Here is a 24,078-nt window from a genome sequence, read left to right on the forward strand (position 1 = left end):
GATTTGACCCACAGGCTGGCCCCTCTCTTCCTCTTCTTTTCCTCCATGTGATAAAGAATAGGGCAAGGTTCCTGAATTTTTGTATGTTTGTACGTTTTAGGATTCTCTCTAAATGGTCTCAGTTTCTCTCTTTCCTCCTCTGTCCCACTCCATCTGTGTCTTCCCGCTTCCTTCCCTTTCCCTCCCTCCCCACCTCCTTCTCTCTCTCCTCTCCTTCCCTTTCTCTTCCTCCCTCCTCCCTCCCTCCATCCCCCCCCCCACGCCTTTCTCTTTCTCCTGTCTTTTTCCCTCCCTCTTCCCTCTCTCTCCCTCTCTCTCCTTCTCTCTGGCACACTGCAAAGGTCTGATGCCGGAAATAGGCCCAGGACCTGTCTTCCAAAACCCTGGCACAAGATCAGTGGTTTCCGCCAAATTCCAAGCTTATGTTGAGACTTTTCACGCCATCTCCTAGCAACCACCTTCTGTTCTCTCTCCCTTTGTGGCCCCCTCTCTCCCCACCCCTTGCCATTCAAACTTCCCCAGACACTGACTTACAAAGAGGGCTGGGAATCCCAGAGCTGCTATACTGGGGTAAATCCATCTGCAGCCCCCTCCCCCCAGACTGGAGGCTTCCTTTGGTCCTGGAATGTTAACTAGCTCTGCTGTGCCCGCTCAGCTCTGGAGTGGAGGGCTCCAGAGACTGGCCCTCCGTTCTCATCTCCTCTCCTTCCCTCTCGGCACCCAAGGCCCAAAGGAGGGTGCCATTGTTACTCCCTCCTTTTATTTGTTTAGGTTTCTTTAGTGCATATAATCAGAAGACTCGATCTTTTTTTAAGATCCACAAGCAAAACAAAACTCTTAGAGGATTAGAAAATATAGAAGAATATAATCACAAACAATGCTAGAGTGAAAAACCCTTGTATTTACCTCCTCGGGGACTTGTGTGTGTTTGTCTAGGACAGAGGTTGAGAAGTGGCCTAGCTGAGTCCCAGGGCATGTGTGTTTTATATTTTACCAGGCACTGCAGAATCATTCTCAAGTAAGATTGTCCTAGTAAATGCTCCACCAGCAGTGATTGAGAGTACCCCTAAAGCTACATCCTCTCTGATACAATATAATTGACGAGTATTTAATCAAGAATATGTACATGTTTTGTTTTAGCAGATGCTGCTAAATTGACTTCAGAGTATAAATTGGCTGCTCTAATTAACATTCCCCACGGGGATATGCCTTTTTCCCAAACCCTCACTTCATATTATCAGATATATATTTTAAATTTTTTATTTATTTATTTTTGGGCACTTTCCCAAAGGGTGCAAAGATGTGACTAATTATTTTTCTCTTTACAATTGAGGGGTTTTTTTTTTTTTTCCTTCCTGGAAAATACTTAGATCAGCTTCTTAGTCACAAAGAAGAGACTTCCCTAGTGGTTGAGCGCTTCGTGGAATTGAACAAACGTGGATTGGAAACCTGGCTGCACCACTGAGTGGCCTGTGACACTGGACAAGGCCCACCCACTCTCTGATCCTCCGCTTTTGAATCTGTAAAACGGAGACAAGAGTGTCTTTCAGTCTGGTTGTGAGACCTCCGCGAAGCACCTGCGGTTCATGAAGCCCTCAGTCCATGCTGGTTAGTGATGTGGTATCTACACAATCCTCACCAAGGCGCTCCCTGTGAGCACTCGTGTTTAATGGCTCTTTTATGAGTAGATCAAGGTGGCTGGGGGGGACTTCCCTGGTGGCGCAGTGGGTAAGACTCCGCACTCCCAATGCAGGGGGCCCGGGTTCGATCCCTGTTCAGGGAACTAGATCCCACTCACGTGCCACAACTAAGGAGCCTGCATGCCGCAATGAAGGACCCGGCGAGCCACAACTAAGGAGCCCTGGAGCTGCAGTTAAGGAGCCCATGTGCTGCAACTAAGGAGCCCACCTGCCACAACTAACAGCTGGTGCAACCAAATTAAAAAAAAAAAAAAAAAGAGGCCAGCGGGGAGAAGCCCCTCCATAGCGATAGTCGCCATCTAAGTGCAAGGGAGGTTTTCATCACAGGGCTGGGGATGGAGAGCCAAGATCTGTTCTCCCTGTTGGGAAAATCCTAAGGGAGATTTTATGTTTATCCACAGTCTCACTGAGCCAGCTAACTAGGTGTCAAATTCTCTGCTTTTGGCTGGAATTCCTCCAGCTCAGTATGGTAATACTATCTCATGCTGATCAGAAGCCTGGTGGTTATGTATGTCTTTGAAAAGTAAAGATGTGAATGGAGATAAATTACTAATTAACAAATTCCATCCATTTGTCACACCAACTCCTTCCAACCCTGGAGTCCAAGGAGAAAGGATAATTATGAAGAGTATCACCAAACATAAAGTCTCTTCAACAAATGGTACAGCCACCCCATTGGCTATCCATATAGAAAAAAATAAATTTTGAGTACCATGGACAAAAATTAATCTGAAATGGATCATAGAGCTAAACATAAAAGCTGAAACTATAAAACTTTTAAAAGAAACTACCAGAGAAACTCTTTGCAAAGACTTCTTAGGTACGGCGTAAAAAACACAAACCATTAAAGAGAAAAATTGATAAACTGGACTTTATCACAATCAAAAGCTTCTGTTCTTCGGAAGACACCATTTAGAAGAGGAAAAGGCAAGCCAGAGACTTGGAGAAAATATTTGCAAAGGATTCCAATCTAGAATATATAATGAACTCTTACAACTCTGTAATAAAAAGACAGCCCAATTTTTAAATGGGCTAAAAATTCTAACGGACACCTTGCAAAAGAAAATATGAATGGTCAATAAATGCAGGAAAATATTCTCAACAGGAAAGTGAAGATTAAAACCAGAACGAGATACGAGTAGTCACTCAGTTGAATGACTAAATTTAAAGATTAACAATACCAAGTATAGGTGAGGAACCCGAATTCTCATAATATTACTGTGGGAACATAAAATGGTATAACCACGTGGGAAAAACATTTAATCACTTATACTTACTGTCTGACCCAGCAATTCTACTCCTAGGTATGTGTATATATATATCTGTAATAGTCTGAATTGTGTCTCCCCAAAATTCAGGTATTCAAGCTCTTACCCCAGTACCAGAGAATGACTGTTTTTGAGGACAGGGTCTTTAAAGAGCTGATTCAGTTAACACAAGGCTATTAAAATTAGGGTGGGCCCTAATCCACTGTGACTGTTCTTATAAGAAGAGGAGATTTGGACACACAGAGAGATTCCAGGGACACACATGCAGAGGGAAGACCACATGAGGACACAGCATGAAGGTGGCCATCTACAAGTCACAGAGGGAGCCCTCAGAGGAAACCAAACCTGCCCACACCTTGATCTTGGACGTTAAGCCTCCAGAACTGTGGGAAATAAATTTCTGTTGTTAAAGCCACCCAGTCTGTGGTATTGTGTTATGGCAGCCCTAGCAAACTAATACAACGTCCAAGAGGAATGAAATCCTATTTCTACACAGACTTGTAGGTGAACATCTATAGAAGTTTTATTCATAATTTCTAAGAAATGGAAACAATCCAAATGTTTATCACCTGATGAACAAAGTATAGTCTATCCATCCAATGGAAGATTACTCAACAATAAGAAGGAGTGAACTATTGATACTATGCACCAATATGGATGGATCTCAGAAACCTGATGCTGAGAGAATGAAGCCAGAGACAAAAGAGCATATACTGTCTGATTCCATTTCTATGAAATACAAGAAAAATCAGATTGAATCTTTAGTGACCGAAAGCTGATCGGTGGTGGGCTGGGGCTGGGGAGAGTTTAACTGGGAAAGGGTACAAGGGAACCTTTCAAGGTAATGGAACATTCTTTATCTTGAGTGCGGTAGTGGTTACACAGGGGTATACATTGGTCAAAACTCATCAAACTATACACGAAATGCATTTTGTTATATGTAAAATAATACCTCACTAAAATTGATTTTTTTAAAAAGTGTCCTCAATCCTGAAAATGCTTGGAAGCCCTGCCCTGGATGCACTTAAATGGCAGGTAAACAGATGAAAGTGGGTGCTGTGGGTAATCAAAGTGCCTTGTCATCACAGGAGGTGCGAGGAGGGGACCAGCGAGAACGAGACAGCAGCTGAGGAGGAGGAGGAGGAAGAGGAGGAAGAGGGGGAAGGGGAAGAAGACATTTTCACTGAGAAAGCCTCACATGATATGGATGAGTGCCCAGTGCTAAAGGTAGGGAGGGCTGGGGACACGGGAAGGGCTGTCTTGGGGAAATAGCCCTCAATCCTTGAACCTGGGCAATCAGAAAAGGCTCGGGGCTAAGTCTCATGCTCCAGCATCAGGGGACAGGCCTTCAGAGTGGGATGACCTGCAGAAGGTTGTGTAGGAGTGTCCCTGCCTGGAATTGGGGTCATTTCGGTGACAGTAAGCCAGGAGAAGTTGACTCATCCCCCTCATCTCTCCCGCCCTCTGCAGTTCCCGGTTTTCTGGGCAGACCTCAGTCTTTGCAGGCAGGTGGGTCTGGGTTCAAATGCCAGCTCTGCTCCTTCCTAGCTGTGTAGCCTTAGGCAGATGACTTCATCCCTCTCCAGCCTTGGTTTCCTCATCTGTAAAATGGACACAGTAATACCAACCTGGCAGGTGGGTTCTAAGATTTTGAGTGAATGGATTTCTCCATTTGGGTCTGCCCAAAGTGCAATAGGAAAGAGGTTCTAGTCAAGTTCCCTTCACCTCCTGCTTCCCTGCTGCACTAGGGTTACATGATACAACAGGCTTCACGCTCCAAAGAGACCTCCGTGTTCTTTGACCTGCAGGACTCCTGGAAGTAGAGTGACCCATTGTGTCTGAGCCAGGCACGTGGGGCTGGAGAGGCAGGTTGTGCACTGCACAAAGGTGCCTGACCCCTGGCGGGGTGGGGTGTGCAGCGGGGGTGTGAGAGGAGAACCTGGGCCTGCCTTCTGACTGCCCCTCACCGAGGGGAAGTCTTTCCGTAGTTTCTCCAGCCAAAGGGGGTGCCTTTTTCAAAATCACATGAAGGCCCTGTTTTGGTGAATCAAGGCCCTTCATTTGGGTGTTTTTATTTACCTCTGCTGGTAACTACTGTGAAAGGACAATAGAAAACCTGATCACCTAGTTTAGATAACGAGATCTGCTAGTTGCCTCCATAACTCCATGAGAACATCTGCAGTTCTTGGCTGGGGCCGTGGAGGCCTTGGCTACGGCTTTGTTAAAATACGGTTGGTCTTGAGGGTGTGAAGTCCGGGACTTCGGCGGGTGAGGTACCTCTGCTGCTTACGTGAGCTTGTTAGGGGACTGAACATCTCCTACTAGCCCCAGCCCACAGGTGTCAGGGAGGACTGGGGGCCAGTACTCGGGGCCTCGGGCACTGTCCTGGCTGGGCTGGGGCCGCGGAAGCCCCTGGCTGTGACTGAGGACCAGAGGCAAGGTGACAGGGGTGGGGAGCAGCTGCGGAGGGTGCCCCATGAGTCTCAGGGTGGATGGCTGAGACTCTGCGGATACCGGTGGCCTCACAGTTGTGACCTCTTCCTCAGATGGACAAAGAGACCAACACGGAGACCCCGGCCCCATCTCCCACGGTGGTGCGGCCCAAGGACCGCCGGGTGGGTGCGCCATCTCCAGGGCCATTTCTTCGAGGGAGCACCATCATCCGCTCCAAGACCTTCTCCCCGGGCCCCCAGAGCCAGTACGTGTGCCGGGTAAGCAACCGTGTGGCGCTTCCCTCCCCCAGAGCACCTGCTTCTCTCCCAGTAGCCGAGAGCCCTGGTTCTCACACAGTTCTGGGTGCAAGTTCCCATCACGCTCACCTTGCGTCCTCGTCGGAGCCTGTTTCCTCATAATGTTAACAGACCGACTCTATGGGGTTGCTTTAAGGATTGAATTAGCTAAAGCCTGGGAAAGCCTCCATAACCAATACAGGGCCAGTGATTTTATAATTCCAACCAACTCTCCCCTCCTCCTTGTTTATGCCCTGCCCTGCCACACCCCTTGCTGAGATCAGACTGACCCTCACCATCCCTGATGGGCAGGCAGTTCCTCCCCTTCCAGGGCAATTGCAGCATGCAGCCTGAGGTTACAAAATAGCAACAGACCTGTTATTACTTAGTCATGGGTTTAGGGGTTTTTTTAATTGAACTTTTTGCTAACAATGAAAACTTAGGAAATTCAATTAAAAATTTTTAAAAATGAAGAGGTTTCAAATAAAATTCCAGTTTCTCTTGGGAAAAAAAGGGACTGTCTGGCCCCATGGGCTACACATTCTGTCACAGACACAGCTGGCTGGAGCTGAGCAGTGAGGGCCACTGCCCTTGGAGGGGTGGAGGGGCAGGGCTTTCAAGTTCACTGTGGCCTCCACCTGGCCCTCTTTAACCTATTTCACTTACCGACCTGCTCTTGCAGGCCCCGCAAGACTATCCAATTAGTCTACCCCGTCTGAGGGGTCATGCTGTTTGCTGGGGCTACAGAAACCAAGACCCTGTTCCTGATGCTCAAATGACATGTCGACATCCTTCCTTACCTCCTACCTACCTTCCTTACCTCCTACCATGAAGAACCAACCAGCAATAACCAGAAGCATAAACAGAAGCTTCCTGCCTAGTGTGCCAATAAGTTGTCACAGGAAAGGCCCATGGAACCTGCCCCACCTCGTCAACCTGCCACCCACCTGCCTATTGTTATGGGGAGGGGGAGGGGATATGGGGGGTTCAATATCTGATATTCGGTATCCAAGGCCTCCAATTATAAGCTTGAGTAGGGAAGGTAATTTTCTCATAACATGACAATTTCACTAATTTGAAATTGTGGCTACTTTTCAAATTAGTCCTCCCAAAACATTCCCTGTAATACTTCCCAGAAATAACGTAAACCTCTCCCATCTGTGTCAAGTCTCTAGCTAATATTTGAGCTTGTAAGCCTCTGAAAAGACAATGTGAACACCTGCAATGTAGCTGCGTATCTTGCGAAAGGTACAGGGTTTCCTGCAGTCACTGAATGTGATTTTAACGTGAGGGAATTCGTGAATCACAAGTGAAGAATCCTGCAATTAAGCCAGCACACAGCTGAAGAGAAAAATCCAGTCCATGTTTCAAATGTGAATAACTTGAAGGACTTAGAAAAGCCCTTAGGATAATGGATAATCTGTTTCTGGCAAAATTGCCGACTTTATGAACGTGCAGTGGAAATCAAACACAAAGTGAAGAATGTCACTTGTTGGAAACATCACACCAAAAGAAATGAGTGTTTGATTCATCCTTTGCCATCAGGATTTAGAATGCAGTTGTAATTTTGTCAAATGGAAGATATGAAATATAACTTGTGAAAAGTGTTTCTCTTTTCCAACTAAAAACTCAAACTTTTTTCCCCAGTATTTACAATAAAATTCTGGTCTCCTGGGTAAATGGATTCGCTTTAGGTGGCCTTTTTCAGGATTGGCATCCTTGAATAACAAAGAGCTCCAGTCCCATTTATTACGCATCTTTAACACACCTAGCACTATGCTGGGCCCTTCCCATATTTTATTATCTGGACCAGTTTCCAGCCCTGCAGGGCTGCAGATTAAAAAATTCCTACTCTGCATGGATCACCTGCCACAGGCAGAAATGACCTTTCTGGGACTTCCCTGGCAGTCCAGTGGTTAAGACCCTGCCTTCCAATGCAGGAGGCATGGGTTCAATCCCTGGTCAGGGAACTAAGATCCCATGTGCCACGGGGTGCAGCCAAAAAAACGAGAAAAAAAAAAAAAAAAGAAAAGAAAGGGTCTTTCTTAGCAAAGCCGTATATTTTTCCTTCTTTGTTTTCTGACTACACTTGAGCCCAAGCTTATTGGTTTCTTGTAGATTCTTAAGGCTACAAGAAGTAGCCAATGGTACAACATCCTAAATTTTTTTCCTATCATTTCCCTTAAAACTCCATAGGCGTGCAGTCTGTCTCTCGAGATACAACAGGTAACAAGTGTATCCCTCTGGTTTTCACCCACAGAATGAGCATTCTCAAATTCCCAACAGGGAATATTGGTGTCTGTGCTGTGCCCCATCCTACCTCCAGTACACAGCCAGCTCCCTGTCTTCTGGTCTGTGGTTTATAGCACCCCACTCCCCAGTAGCAAGTCCTGTACTGGTCAGGGTTCTTAATAGCAAGCAATAGAAACAGACTGTGAGCAGTGTATGCGGGGAAGAAATGTTTGGAAAGGAAATTGAGTAGTTCACATATTCGTCAGAAAGCTGTAGAACCAACCTCAGAAATCAGGCAGGAACAAGGCGGGCCAGACCACAGCCAAAATCATACCACAAAGACAGTCAAGGGAGGACACCCCAAGTGCTGCTGTAGAACGTGGTCCCAGCTGGCTGTGCCACTGCCTCTGGGGTTCAGCACTGATTCCTCCGCCAGACTCCTACCGCTGCAGGAGGCCAGGGAAGCTCCGGCTACTGCTGCTGCGGCCGCTCCTCAACCACTAAAGGCTTCTCCCTGAGGAACCAAGAAACACGGATGCTCATGGAGCAGAGGAGAATGGCCTGGTTAAATCCAAGAGGCACAGTGACAGAGAATTGGTCCAGCTAACCAGGCTGTGATTCAAAGACCAGAGCAGTTGCATTTAATTGTCAGAGTCTAGTCCCGTGCCTGCTTCTAGCTACAGGGGAGGCCATGAAAGCAAGACTCTGGTACTTTCTGCTTCATTCGTGGAAAGTGGGCTTCGTCTCCCACCAAGAGTCGTAAGAGGATGGTAATTAGATTAGCACCCCCCCCCCAAAAAAATCCCTATTTTCCTGTGTCATCTAATGTCACAAACAGCCCTGCAAGGCATGTTGTATTAACCCCATTTCATATATGCAGAAAGTCGGGGCACTTTGTTCTGAATACAAGCAATCCCTTCTGGCCTGATGCCACACATCTGCACATCAAGTACCCTCTGCTGGGTGTCTCCCTTCTTTGGTCCTCAGCATGGCCTGTGTCACCTGGTGAGTTTCCTGGGCTTGGGACCCCCACTGGACTTTAAATCCGTGAGGGGTGGAGACGGTATATTATACTCCCCACAGCTCTCCGCAACCCCTGTGTCTTTAACACCTACGTATTTATCAGCAGTGCTGGCACATGTGTTGGTTGGCTCACTTTGACCTGAAGGATACAGTCCTTCCAAAATTCTCATTTCCCTGTAGCTCCCTCTGACTGCCAATTATTTCACCTCTCTGCTCTTCAATTTCCCTAGCCATCAGATGGAAATAACAAAAAGGCAACAATATTCTCTACCATCTGAGATCAAATGCATTACAACATCTTTCAGAAAAAGTTAAATTCAAGGACTTAATGTAGCTTTCATCGCTTTTTTTATAACATGGTCTTTAGCATATAAACAACTACGACTCGGGATTTCCCTGGTGGCGCAATGGATGAGACTCCGCGCTCCCAATGCAGGGGACCTGGGTTCAATCCCTCATCAGGGACCTAGATCCCACATGCGTGCCGCAAGTAAGGAGCCTGCGTGCTGCAATGAAGGAGGTGGCGAGCTGCAACTAAGGAGCCCCCTGCTGCAAGTGAGGAGCCCACGTGCTGCAGCTGAGGAGCCCGCCTGCTGCAACTAAGGAGCCTGCCTGCTGCAACTAAGACCTGGTGCAACCAAATAAATAAATAAATATTTAAAAAAAAAAAAAACAAACAGCTACGACTTAAGCATCAATTGTCCTGACACATATTCTAGTTGGTATGACACATATTCTGTGAGTGTCAGCTATGGATTGAAACAATGTAGGATAAATCCCCCTTCTGATATGATATGCAGCTCGTCTATTTGTATGAATCCACCGCAGTCAAGATGGTCCACCCCTCTGTCTGTATATTCGTTTCATCTCTGAGCCCTATGTGCATCCTGGGGGCCAGAAGAGGACATGGCCTTGGAGTCAAACAGACGGGACCTTGAACTCTTGTTCTGATGCTTACCAGAACATTTCACTGAACGTGAATGAAATGCTTACTGCATGACTTATAAAAGTGTGTTAATGTCTCCAGGCCTCAGTTCCCTCAGTTAGGATTGTTTGAAGATTCAATGAAACTGTCAGTAAAGCCCATGGCACATAGTAGGGGCTCCGTCCATGTGGCTGTTATGGTTACTGTTGTCTATTTCTCATTGTGGTGGAGCCTCTGCCTGGTGTAGTAGCTATTTCATCAACGTAGCAGGACTATTAATATCATTATCACTAATTATTAATAACCACAAAAATGACAATGTGGACAGCTTCTCGGAAGAGACCTGCAGCGGTGAGCTGACAGCTGCCAGAATAAACAGACTCTGTAGCATCAGCCTGTGGCGATCCCAGTGACTTGGAAATATGACTCCAGAGAGAAGCCCCCGCCTCACACGTCCTGGGATGTGCTGCCATCCTCACCTCCCTCTCCAGTCCTCCCACTGGGGACACACACTGTCAGTGGAAAAGCATCCGCCTTGGCCATAGCCCTGATCTCTGGCTGTGGATGAGGAACATTAGCTCTCTGGGGAGAGTCCATGTCACTAAGTGACTGAAGGATTCTGAGGAGGGGAGAGCTGTGAGATCAGCACAGCCCTCACAGAGCGTGTCTGGCCCATCTTCTCCAGGGATACGGTCCCCGAGGCTTTGCCTGTGGGCTGCTTTTTTATGTATATGTCAGTCTTGACAGGGGCTCCATTTGAGCCATGAAAGCGGCTCTCGGGGCAACAGGGAAGAGTTGATACAAATAGGCCTTAGCGTGGGAGGTCAAGAGGTCAGTAGATCCTGGAGTCACGCTGTCGGGTGTCAACCCCGCCATGCTACGGCTACCAGCTCTCCAACCTCGAGCAAGTTCGGTAACCCCTAACCCTCCGTCTCCTCCCCCATGGGTTGCTGGAAGGGTTACATGAGATACCGCATGGCTGGCACGTAGGGGTGTGCATCGTTGAGTACACACTCAGTGAATGTTCACCGAGAGAGAAAAGGAAGGTTGAATGAAACCTGCCTCCTGCAGCCCCCGGGGAACAAGGAGAGGAAGGACTGGGCTGAGGGCGGGGACCCCACCATGCTCCAGGCCCCAGTGGGCTTTCCGCATGCACTTAGAGCTTCATTAGCTTCCCACGCCTTTTCTCTGGCAGCTGAACCGAAGTGACAGTGACAGCTCCACCCTGTCCAAGAAGCCACCTTTTGTTCGAAATTCCTTGGAGCGGCGCAGCGTCAGGATGAAGCGGGTAAGACGATCACCTCGGAGCTGTGCGTCCACCTGCTCCTCCCTCGTTTCCCCAGGCCACGTGTCCGGCACACACATCCCCTGACGCCTGACCGTTTCTCCTCAGCCACTGGTTGGAAGAAAGTCGCTCTCGCAAGCATGGGGCTATTTGCAAATGGAAGTTGGTGAACTGTAAGGCCTGGGGAGGCACTGGGGAAAGTGCCAGAGGGTCAATGTAACATCGTTATTATGACCAATAGGCTTAGAACAGGAGTGTGCATACTTGGCTTTGTTTTCTTGGGTAGGAATCAGAGTCACTGAGAACTAATCAACCCAAGACGTCACAGCCACCGATGGGAGCCTGCCTCAGGCAGGACTCTGTTCGGTGTGTGTCGTCTAGCTGACTGGGCAGCTGCAGGTCCTGACAGCCTCCCTGCTGGCAGAGAAGCCGGGCGCCGCCCCCCCCCGCCCCCCATGGGCTTCTCTCAGTCCAGCTGGAAACGCGCAGGGAAGAGGCCACAAGCTGTCCCCGCAGAGCAATCTGGCCTTTCCTTACGGAGACTTGGCTGAGGGGTCAGGATGGGGCCGTCTTAGACAATGGCCCAACTCCCAGCAGGGACTTTCACCAACCAGTCAGGGCTGCAGGAGGTGCGGTGTGGCCCTCCCCACTTTGGCCTTTCAACGCAGGCTCGACAGCAGTTCTGGCGAGCTTGCAGAACTAGAGGAAACCCGGGAGCCAGAATGTCAGAAAGAGAAGCAGAGAGAGCAAAGCGAAAGAGAAAGTGCAGAGAAAGGAGAGGGTGCTGACAGCCCCACGCAGGGGCAGCTGTTCCGCGTCTCCCGCGGGCCTGCTGCTGACAGCCCGCACGGAGAGTGGTCCTGTGCCTGTCCCCACCCCGCCCCACCCAAGTCTCCAGAAAGAACTAGAGAGAGCAGGAGAAAGAAGGCAGTGCCGAAGAGGCGCACCCGGAAAGGAGAGAGCGCTGGCTGCCGGAGAACGTGGACATGGCCTTAAGTGGCAGGGATGTCCCACCCCAGCCCCACCCCGTCTGCTGTGGCTGGCTGGTGCTACAGTCCCTGGAGCACCAAGTCTCCTTGGGAGCTTGTTGATGATGCAGCTTCCGAGGCCACACTCCCAGACTTGTCTCATCCAGGCAGCTGGGGTGGGGCCCTGGAAACTGCATTTTAATAAGCTCCTTGGAGGATTCTGGAGCAGGTGTTCCGGGATCCACTCCTGGAGAAATGATGCTGCAGCTGCAGAAGCTCCCGCCTGCTCCCGCTGCACATCCTACGACTCACTCCCTGCAGTTACCTAATCATAGGAGTGATAGCCCATCATATTCACAGGTCCCACCCACACTGAAGAGGAGGGGGTTACACAGGGCTTGTATGTTAGGAGGTAGGAATCTTGGGAGCCATCTTCGAACTCCATCTCCCACAGTCATTTAGTCATTCTTTTTTAATGATCAGTGTTTTCTGATAGGAGAGTTAATGATTGTAGTTAATCAAGATCTTTTACATACAGATAACTGAAGAACTCAACTCAAATATAGCTTGAAAGTGAAAAAGGGAATGTATTGGCTCATTTAATGGAAAACTCTAGGATGTTGGACTGACTTCAGGCATGGATTGATCCAGGAGCTGAACCAACGTCATCACGCTTCAGTCCCCCTCTCATGGCACTGCTCTCTCCAGATGGCTTAATTCTTAAACAGGGCTACCCCATATGCTGGTGAAGACGACCATGATCAGTTCTAGGTTTATATCTTGCTGGCTCAGCGGTCTCTGTGTAAAGACATTGCCTCTTTTCCCAGTAGCTCAGCAAAAGTGCCAGAATTGAGTGGTACTGCCTGGGCTTGGATAACATACTCACCCCTGAAGCAATCACTGAGATTCTAATTGGCCAGGTTCAGGTCACATTCCTATCCCTGAAGCCCCCCATGTGAAACAGATGGATTGACTATGGCAGATGAGTGGATCCCCAAGGGAAGATGAGGACGCTATTACTATAAGACTAGAGACGTGGAAGCTGAACAGGCAGAAACAATAGATGTCCATTACAGGACCACAAAGTCAATGCATGGGGAACAGACCTGCATTGAGGAGACAGCTTTAGAGCAGGATAGTGACAAGAATCCAGTAAAGGAGGGGGTAAATGTTGAGAACACTGTGAGTAGGGAAAGCAGCACCATGTAGGGAGTGAGTGGGTAGGTTCCGGAGCTGGCTCCTGGGGTGGAACCTCGGCTTTACTGCTTATAATCTGTGTGATTTAACCTCTGGGAGCCTCTTCATCTGTGCAGATGATAACGGTCAGGACCTCACAGGGTTGTGAAAATGAACTGAGGTAACAGAAGTAAAGCGCCTAGCACCGTGCCTGGGACATAAAAATGCTCAGTAATACGAGCAGTAGACATGGAAAACATCAAGACGGGCTCCAGGGGGAGGGAGAGCCCCATTCTTGAAGGAGCGGAAGCCCGCGGATGAACGAAGGAGGGAGGGTGTCTGAGGTTCAGACCAGGGGGTCGTGTGAGCTCACTAGACCCGGCCCTGTAATAACGGGTCAAAAACCATCCCCACCTCCGTAGCCTTCGTCTGTCAAATCCCTGCGCGCCGAGCGCCTACCACGCACCTCGCTGGACCTCGAGTTGGACCTGCAGGCGACCAGGACCTGGCACAGCCAGCTGACTCAGGAGATCTCGGTGCTGAAGGAGCTCAAGGAGCAGCTGGAACAGGCCAAGAGCCACGGGGAGAAAGAGCTTCCCCCGTGGTTGCGGGAGGACGAGCGCTTCCGCCTGCTGCTGAGGATGTTGGAGAAGCGGGTGAGTGGCGCCCCGCCCGTGCAGAGGGCGCACTGCTGCAAGGGAGGCCGGCCGGACCTTCAAACGGGTCCTGCAGCCCTGTGACGCGCTTGGAGTGTTCCCAGGTCCCCTCACGCCCATCAGCAAAGAGATCCAGGAATCCCTCTGCCCAGCAAACTTTATTAACTCTACCTGGCTGCCAGGACCTTTTGCTGCATTCCCGTGTTTACGTGTGCAAGCCCTTATTATTCCTCCAGGTGGTCCTTCATCAAACATGTTGGGTACCTAATCTACGCTGGGGCACACGCTTGAACAGAGTAAATACAGAACGCTGACCTGCCCCAGTGCCTGCCCATGCGGTCCCGCAGAGCAGGTGTTTCCAAATGGGAAAGCGGCGGCTCCTGGCAGGGCTTTGTCCTGAGGGAGATGCCTGGGAATACAAGCCTGCTCGCGTCCCTGCCCTAGTGTAGTGAGTTTGAGGGATTTCGGCAGTTGCTCAAGGAAGAAGATATAACCACAAAATGGCCAGAGCACACAGTGAGTTTAATTTGAGTGGCTGCTGCTTTCACAACTTTGCATCTGGGGGAAGTCCCTCACTGCATGACAATGCCCCCCCCCCAAAGGCAGCTGTTCTGGGACCACTACCTAGAGAGGAGGAGGGCAGGGGAAAGGGGGTTGGAAAGGGGGCCTAGGCATCTAGATGATGTCATTCAGAGTACCATGAGGAGTCTGGGTTGGAGAACACCAAAGCAGCAGCAGTTTGGGGTCTCTTATAGCCCCGGGGTTTATCTTATCTATGACTAGCAGATGTTGGGTGCAGCTTTAGGGGGTATGCAAAACAGGCAGGTTCTAAACAACTAAAAAATCTTCTTATTTGAGCTTCATTTTAAACAGTTGGATGGGTAAAAATTTGACTTTGGCACCAGTGGGCTCTTGAGATCCCGGACTATGGTGAAGAAATAAATACCATAGGGCCAACACGCAGAGGCCACCTTCGACTCAATTTCTATAATACCTGCCAGGATTGCGGTCTATGGCAGAAATGATTGACTTTTGCTAGTTTTCTCTGTACACAGCCAAGCGGTGCAAGAGCACCTTACAGAGGGTGCCTGCCCGGATTGTTGGGAGGGCCATTAGCTACAATTCCAGCTCTCAATGCAGGTGACGATAACTTAGAGCAGGAAGGTGGCACTGGGCTTCTTAGGTCTGGACTAATGTGGGAGCTTCAAGTTGACTCTGGTAATTCAGAAGTTCCAGAAATGTTTATTTCTTTCTTATTTATTACTTATACCCTAATGTACTTATAATAGAGTTATAATAATAGCATTAAGAGAAAGTAGAAAATTAGAGAAAGTTTTAAGGAAGAGAAGGCAATAAATATATCCCTAATCTAATGGTAGTTGTCTATTACATTTATCTTGGAGCTTCCTAGTAGCCAAGGCAAAAAGAGGTAAGAAAACAAGTGCATATGTGCCCTACCTTAAGAAAGCACCAACTAAGAAAACCTGACCTTTTAAATAGAAAAAAAAAAAAAAAGTACATCTGTGACTGTCTGATGATGAGCTTCTATTAAAAAGCCATTTAAATGGTAGCTTCATTGACCAAAATTCTGTCTTTATGCAGTGTTTTCAAGTATATGGAACATAGATATTTTAGGGCTCTCTGGTTTGTTCTCAAAAGTGCTTCCATAGGTTTGTATCAGGAGGGAAGAGTGTAACGTGCCTAAAGCCCTTGAGCACAACTGCATGACTTGGAATTGGGTTTCCACCGTTTCTCAGTGGTTTGACGTTAAAGAAATTTCTTAACATGCCTGAGCCTTAGTTTCCTCATCTGTAATATAGAGGTAATTTAAAAATTTACCTTCTTAGGTGGCCCTGAGAATTAGAGAGGCAGCACACATTTTACCTGGTAGCCCCTGTCTCCTTACTTCTGACAGGTCCACACAGGTATTCAGTTCCCTGGCCCTGAAAACCTGTCCCGTCTGACAGATGATGGGATCACTTCCCCTCATTGTTCGGGATAAAGAGGATCCTATGGTGGAACAGGAAGCGTCAGGGTGCCTCTTCTGTGACCCTCAAACCTTTTAACTGCAGCAGACTCCTTATTTGTGCTAGAAAGTCCTCCGTGGCTGACCCATTTCTAGAGACCCTAAGGACTCTCTACTGCCTCACTTTGCCCTCCAGATGGACCGAGCAGATCACAGGGGCGAGCTTCAGACAGACAAGATGATGAGGTCGGCCGCCAAGGACGTGCACAGGCTTCGAGGCCAGAGCTGTAAGGAGCCCCCAGAAGTGCAGTCTTTCAGGTCAGCACGTGGGCGCCCGGCCAGCCGGCTTTCCCTTTCCCACCGTGCCCGCCCAGCCTCTGTCTTCTTTTCTCTGCCTCACTGCTCCCCATCCCACGCTCCCTTCCGTAGCGGAGCCCCAGCTCCCTCTGTAGCAGATGTTCACCCTCTGCCGAGCCGTCCCCAGCAGTCTGTGAGCCCTGCGGTGCTTTCCCTCAGCTGTCTTGCTCAGTCCCCACACAACTCGAGCTCATGTGTTAGATCCTCTTGTTTAATGAATCAGCCACCTGCTCCACCCTTTCCTCTTAGCGTTTCCATCCCCAGTAATTGCGGAGGATTGGCTGAATGATAAATAAGCCTGGGAGTGATGGATGCTTGCCGGGCCTCCCTAGCTCTGCCTGCTGCCTGCCGGGGTCTCGGGGAGATGCCTTCTTGCCGCCCTGGACCCAGGCGTGTCACGGGAGGGCGCCACACGCCATTTGGCCTGGGCCTCCCATTCACAGAGGGCTTTGCATTTAGACTTGTGTTGTCCTCTCAGAGAAGATACTCATGTTTGTGTATGTGCTAAAACACATTCCTTTGTGGAATATAAACGTGTAAAATATACTGTCCTTTGTCTAACCACATTTGGACCTCCCTTAATTTCTAACCAATTGGAAATCTAAAACAAACCAACGGTGGAAGTGGCCCAAGGGCCCTTTCAGACTCTGGAGGCCTCTGATTGGAACTGAAGGTGGCTGGGCCTGGTAATGTCCCCTACAGCAGTGGTTCTCAATCAGGGATGATTTGGGCCCCTGGGGGACATTTGGCAATGTCTAGGGACTTTTTTTTTTTTTTTGGCTGTGTTGGGTCTTTGTTGCTGTGCGTGGGCTTTTCTCTAGTTGCGGCGAGCGGGGGCTGCTCTTCTTTGCGGTGCGCGGGCTTCTCATTGCGATGGCTTCTCTTGTGGAGCGCGGGCCCTAGAGCGTGCGGGCTTCAGTAGTTGTGGCATGTGAGCTCAGTAGTTGTGGCACACAGGCTTAGTTGCTCTGCGGCATGTGGGATCTTCCCAGACCAGGGATCAAACCCGTGTCCCCTGCATTGGCAGGCGGATTCTTAACCACTGCACCACCAGGGAAGTCCCTAGGGACATTTTTGATTGTCAGACTGGAAGGAGGGGTGGGAGAGCTTGCAGCTGGCATCTAGTGGGTGGAGCCCAGGAATGCTGCTAAACATCCTACATGCACAGGACAACCTCACCACAAAGAATTATCCCGGGCTTCCCTGGTGGCGCGGTGGTTGAGAATCTGCCTGCCAATGCAGGGGACACGGGTTCGAGCCCTGGTCTGGGAAGATCCCACATGCCACGGAGCAACTGGGCCCGTGAGCCACAATTACTGAGCCTGCGCGTCTGGAGCCTGTGCTCCGCAACAAGAGAGGCCGCGATAGTGAGAGGCCCGCGCACCGCGATGAAGAGTGGCCCCCGCTTGCCACAGCTGGAGAGAGCCCTCGCACAGAAACGAAGACCCAACACAGCCATAAATAAATAAATAAATAAAATTTAAAAAAAAAAAAAAAGAATTATCCTGCCCATTATACCTATAAAGTGAGGGTGAAAAACCCTGCTTTAAAGGGATGGCCTCTTTTACAGGGAGAAGATGGCATTTTTCACCCGGCCTCGGTTGAATATCCCGACCCTCTCTGCGGACGACGTCTAATCGCCAGAAAAGTATTCCCTTTGTTCCACTGACCACGCTGTGAACCTAGACTGTGGCTAAATTTATTTATGTGGTGTTATATGAAGGTACTGAGTCACGAGTCCTCTAGCACTCTTGTCGGTTTGAAGACAAACAGATTTTTTTAGTTTGGGTTCTATTATTAAAAAAACAAAAACAAAAAAACCCACAAAAAACCAGCATTACAATGACAAGATTGTATAGTTTGTATATTTAGGAATGTATTTTTGAGAAAGAAAATTTAAATGAACTAAAGCAGTGTTAAGTTGCTGCTCTTCTTAAAATAAAATTGTTTAGATTTTTTTTTTTTTTTTTGTACAGCTCTACCTTCTAGAGGTTTCACTGCAATAAGAAGTAATGTTTGGGGGACGGTAATCCTCAAAGGACGTCCTGCAGATGTCACAGCACAGCTGACCTTTCCTACTTAACATATTTTGTACAATAGTTAAAAAAAAAAAAAGTGCACGGGAACTGTTTGGGGGATTCTGAGGTGCACCCACGAATCTTCACGTGCTGTGATGTGTTTTTATGTGGCCGCCTGACATGGAGCAGGCAGCGTGGGGCCGGCTGAGCTGCCCAGCCCGTGCCAGTGACAGGCCTGCCCACGCTGGCCTCAGATGCCCAGTGAAGCCACTGAAACGAGTGAGGGAGGGCTGTGGAGAACTCCTTTCAGTTTTATCTCCATCAATAAAGTGGCCTTTCTGAACGAACGTCCTCTCTCTCTTTTTCTCCTCCACCCCCTCACTTCATCTGTGTTTCCCTGATTTTGACTCTCTGCTTCCCAATCATTCCCTCCCTACCCATCCCCAGTCCAGGGGATGATTTTTTTCTTTCCTCTGCTCATTTGCTCATTAAGTGAAAATCACTGCTCAGCTGGGGCTGTTGCAGACATCCGAAGTCAGCCGTTAACAAACAAGTAGCAGAATCTCTTCCTCCTTCCTTCCTCTGAAATTAGCCCGTGCAGTTGTCCTCCAAGTGTTGGGTTGGCCCAAAAGTTCGTTCGGGTTTTTCCGTAAGATGTTACAGAAAAACCTGAACGAACTTTTGGGCCAACCCACTATAATATGTTGCACTGCCAGCCACATCAGAATCACTTGGGGCAGCTTGTTAAAAATACAGACTCCTGGACCCCTCCCCAGACCAGGATGGCTCAGAGACCAGCTTTTATCCGCGTTCCCACGTAAGTCTTACGCACGCTGCAGTTTGAGGGACCAGCTGGTTTAATATGAATGAAGGCCAGGCAGAGGCAAAGTGGTGTCACCCCACATCCTACCGGAGAGTCAGGCAGGGGACACTAAGAGACGTGACCCTCTCCGGGCCACTGAGGACCATTGGGGGAGGGGTAAGGAGGGAGTAGAGCCCCCTTCTAGGCTTCGGGGGCTTTCCCCCAACTCCTCACTACGTTCCTTACGTGGCGGTTCCTTGTGTATTATTCCTTATGTAGAAGGAACCTGGAGTGGTGTAGAATCCACTGTTAATTCCCCACGTGGCTTCCAGGTCTTTGGACAGCCAGGCCTCCCTCTAACTATCCAGTCCAGTTCCTCACCACCAAGCCGGGGCTTCACCTCTCTGAACACACGAGTGTCGAATGCACTCTCTCACCTTCTGTGGAAATCCATCGCACGTGCTGAGGGTTGGCTTGGACGTTTCTTTAAATGAGTATCAACGTTGTCCCTGACTCAATTGTAATAGGTCCAAGAGCACAGGGGTTGCATCTTGTGCTGTTCCTGTGGCCCTTAATGCCTGCCCAGCTTAGAGCATTGAGACAGCTGCTGTCCCTGCTGACCCTGCCCTTCAGCTCAGGGCTCTGGCCGCAGCAATGGGGCAGATGACCTATCCCACTGGCCACCACGATTAGACTGAGGCTAGGCCTGGGGCCCCAGCTGGGCCAATCAGAACCTTTCCCCTGCATTTTCCACCTGAAGGTTGAAAACTAGATTTTCTCTTCCCAAAGCTATCCTGACCGTGGTTGCAGCTTCTGGGGCCAGCCCTAAGGAGAAGAGCAGATAAAAGAAGTGGAGAAAGAAGGAGTGTTTTGGGGTCTGAATGCACCAGGACCAGAGGTCAGCTGCATCCTCGCTCTATTCTTAGTCTGTTGGTGAACCAAGTCAAGAGTGCTCGGTAAAAACTTGAAGGTCCTGCAACGCAATTTTTTTCACTCAGTCATACCTTCATCCGTGTTCAGCTTTCCCGACGAGGGTCAGCCCCTCCCACTCCCAGAGCAGCAAGTGCTAAGAAGCAGAGCTCTAAACGCCCTCCTTGAGTGTTGGAAAGGCTGCAGCCAGAGAAGTGTGTCTCAGTGTTGCTTCAGGCTATGGAGCATTTGGGAGAAGAAGCAGACCACCTCTGTGGAAGGCAGAAGGCCCTCTGTCAGCCGTGGCATTGAATTCTCTATAAAAGCAGTTCACTGGCCAAACACCAATACATCCTGTTGCTTGCCTGGCAAGAAATTGAGGAATAAATAAGGGATCTTCCATTTGTAATTGTGCTTGTGTCTTCTCCAGAATCTTCAGGGAAAAAAAAGCTCAGACATGTGAGATGACTTGCTGAAGATCACTCGGATAATAAATGGCCAGAGCTAGGATGCAGATCCTATCTTTGGACTTCAAAATTTCTATTGTCTTTCAGCTCCACTCTCTGTTTCCTGGGGTTACCACGTCACATGAGGTCCTACTTGAAGGGACTTTGAACATTTGGTTTTGAAGAATGAAGTCATGAAATCCTGTGGTTTCTCTGCATGGGGGTATGGAGAACGGAGGGGTGACTAGGAGACTAGTCTGGGAAAAGACACTCAGTAAACCTCAGTGGGTCTGACTGTCCTGTTCATAAAACCGGTAGTTGCCTTTTGACTGTAAATATTTTGCAGTGTGCACACTGGCAGCCTTTGTGCCTCCTGCCTCTGAAGAAAGCTAACCAGCAAGATCTGTCCAGTGAACTGTCCCTCTGCTGATCAGGTTCCAGCCACGCTGACCTTTCTTCTCTCCATCCCCACCACAGGGCCTTTGCACCTCTGGTTCCTTCTGCCTGGTTCCACTCTTCCACCGTGTCTTCATCCCCCCACTATACGGCCCTCTGTTCATCCCTATTCAGATCTCAGTTCAATCCTCACCCCCTTGGAGAGCCTCTCCACCCTGACCCTGGGCCACCCCATCCACTTACCCTCCCACACGTCATTCTGTGACACAGTGACCTGCTTTGTTTGCTTCAGAGCGCTGTTCCTCTCTGCAGTGATCTTGTTACATCCCTCTTGCCTGTCTCTTCCCTCTAGGACATAAGATCTTAAAAGCAGGGACCTTGCTTGCCTTGCTTTCTGTTGGATCTGATGCAGAGTGGGTCCTTAATAAATACCTGTGGAATGAATGAATGAGATGAAAAGTCTGCCCCAGAGGTGTGTTTAATCTCATCTCCTTTGTCATTCCAAATCAGGAAGTAAGGTAGGTTCTGGGTGGGAGAGGAGTACTGAAGACTGCTATGGGGGGGTGTCAGGATGCAGGTGTCTCTCCAATCAGGCTCAGCGCACACCCCCAAACACACCCACACGTCACCCTACAACATAAAGAAGCAGAAGTGATGGGGATTCCTAGTGCGCATGTGCATGCACACAGAGATATACACACACACACATACAGTGTTTACGTCCTTTGGAGGAACAGTTAGATTTTTTACCCTGAAATCAGTCCTCTCTTCTAGCAATTGGTTTTATTATTTTAACGGCTAATACTTACCTACTGCACAAAGTCCAAAGGGCACTCAAGAGCCACGGTAGCAAATCCTTCCACTGCTGTAGGCCTCGGCACTGTTCTAAAGCTTTACTTATTGTTAACTCATTTATCCTCACAACGTCCCTATGAGGTAGATAGTATCATGGTCATTCCTATTTTACAGTTGAGGAAAGTGGCCCAGGGAAGAGTGGGATTAAACCCAGAGTGTGCTCTTAAGACATCTCACTACAGTGACAAGTCTTCTTCACACTTCTGTCCCTACCAGCTACTTCCCTCACTAAAGACATCCTGTATTACCAGTTTCTCCCATGTCTTTCCGGAGATAGGCAATGCATAAACAATCTTATATGTGTATCCTTTTTTTTCCCACCTGAAAGTGCATGCTAGACAGACTGTCCTGCACCTTTCCTTTTCTCACTTAATAAGATATCTGTAAGCTATTTCATTCTTTTTTTAACAACCATGTAGTATTCCACTGCATGGATAATACCACAAATTAATGGAGGGACATTTGTATTGTTGCCAGTTTCTTGCTTTTACAGCATCTAATTGCTGTCTTTTCCATCCATCCTTTCACACGTATATGAGAGGATCTATAGATAAATTACTGCCTATGATTTAAAAATGCATTATCAAAGCTCCCTGTGAAGCTGTAAAAGTGCCTCTCAGTCATTTCTTCTCAGCATGTTTGCTGGCTTCTTTAAGTGGCGTGAAGACTCCGGGAGATACACATTACAGGCACTGAAAAGAATTAAGTTGTTAATGAAAGGTAGGGAAGTTGTTATATTCTAGTAGAAAGTATATTCTTGTTATATTCTAGATGCTCCTGGGAATAACTAAACGTAGAAGTTTGTCCTGCACCACTAATAAGGCTTCTCCCAGGGCGCTTGGGACTGAGTATATTTATTTAGGAGAACATGGTAAGTCATATATTTACAACCAACCATAAATATACATGAAGCTAATGAGAAGTAACAAAATGACCTAAGCTTAATTTTATAAAAGTTTCTACCACTTGCATTTACGTATTTGATATTTTGGTTTTGGATCTCTGATCATGAGGATATTGGACACATAGAGGCAGGCATCATGCATGTCTTGTGCACCCATTTTAGCCCCAGGGCCAAAGAAGTCCCTGAGGGATAGCAGACCCTCAAACAATTGTTCAGTGAATGAATTAGTCTAAGACCAAAGTTTTAATTCCAGTCCTGCTAAGTAACAACACAAACCCGGGTAATTTCCAATGGTTTTCCTTTTTTGTTTGTGGGGTTTTGGGGGGTTTTTTTCCAGTGGTTTTCCACCCTTTTGCCAGGCTGTCTTGATAACCAATGATTTCATGCAGTGTTTCCCAAAGCGAAGTGTAGGAGAAGATGTTAGAGGGTACCTAGGTGAACTTTGTATAATGATCATCATATGTTTGTTTTAACTTGGCCAATAAACCCATGAATTCACAGCTACCACTCCTTAGGGTGAGGATTAGCAAATACTTAAGTTAAAAAAGTGAATCAATTTAAAGAAAAAGATCGGGAATTCCCTGGCGGTCCAGTGGTTAGGACTCAGTGCTTTCACTGCCGAGGGCCCGGGTTCAATCCCTGGTTGGGGAACTAAGATCCTACAAGCCCCATGGGGTGGGGGAAAAAAAAATCAATCACATAATCAACATAGTGGCACAAAGAAATGGCGAAAGTAGTGATGATAGAAGCACATTTAGAAATGATTGAGTTAATATATCTAGAATGGTTCTAGTTATCTATAAGCTATTTCATTCTTTTTTTTTCAGTTTTTTTTTAAACTTTATTTTATATTGGAGTATAGTTGATTAACAATGTTGTGATAGTTTCAGGTGTACAGCAAAGTGATTCAGTTATACATTTACATGTATCTATTCTTTTTCAAACTGTTTTCCCATTCAGGTTGTTACATAATAGTGCTATACAGTAGGTCCTTGGTGATTATCCATTTTAAATATAGCAGTGTGTACATGTCAATCCCAAACTCCCTAACTATCCCTTCCCCTGACATGTCCCCCCTGGTAACCATAATTTCATTCTCTAAGTCTGTGAGTCTGTTTCTGTTTTGTAAATAAGTTCATTTGTATCATTTCTTTTAAAATTTATTTATTTATTTATTTTTGGCTGTGTTGGGTCTTCGTTGCTGCGCGCGGGCTTTTCTCTAGTTGTGGTGAGCGGGGGCTACTCTTCGTTGTGGTGCGTGGGATTCTCACTGCGGTGGCTTCTCTTGCTGTGGAGCATGGGCTCTAGGCGCCCGGGCTTCAGCAGTTGTGGCACGTGGGCTCAGTAGTTGTGGCTTCTGAGCTCTAGAGTGCAGGGTAAGTAGTTGTGGCGCACAGGCTTAGTTGCTCTGCAGCATGTGAGATCTTCCCAGGCCAGGGCTGGAACCCATGTCCCCTGCATTG

At 48.2% G+C, this 24,078-nt stretch overlaps 1 protein-coding gene across 1 annotated transcript in view; it reads left to right on the forward strand.

Moving 5' to 3' along the window:
- WWC1 (WW and C2 domain containing 1) overlaps positions 1–18,650 on the forward strand; it is a 149,841-nt gene extending 131,191 nt beyond the window's left edge. The window contains exons 18-23 of the mRNA XM_059917651.1: positions 4,057–4,195; positions 5,515–5,679; positions 11,073–11,165; positions 13,729–13,962; positions 16,125–16,246; positions 17,856–18,650. Of these exons, the coding sequence (XP_059773634.1) occupies positions 4,057–4,195; positions 5,515–5,679; positions 11,073–11,165; positions 13,729–13,962; positions 16,125–16,246; positions 17,856–17,922 (820 nt within the window). The 3' untranslated portion in view covers positions 17,923–18,650. The remainder of the gene's footprint in view (positions 1–4,056; positions 4,196–5,514; positions 5,680–11,072; positions 11,166–13,728; positions 13,963–16,124; positions 16,247–17,855) is intronic.
- Positions 18,651–24,078: the final 5,428 nt, after the last annotated feature.

Source organism: Balaenoptera ricei, chromosome 3 (assembly GCF_028023285.1).
Source record: "Balaenoptera ricei isolate mBalRic1 chromosome 3, mBalRic1.hap2, whole genome shotgun sequence".
Classification (NCBI taxonomy): Eukaryota; Metazoa; Chordata; class Mammalia; order Artiodactyla; family Balaenopteridae; genus Balaenoptera; species Balaenoptera ricei.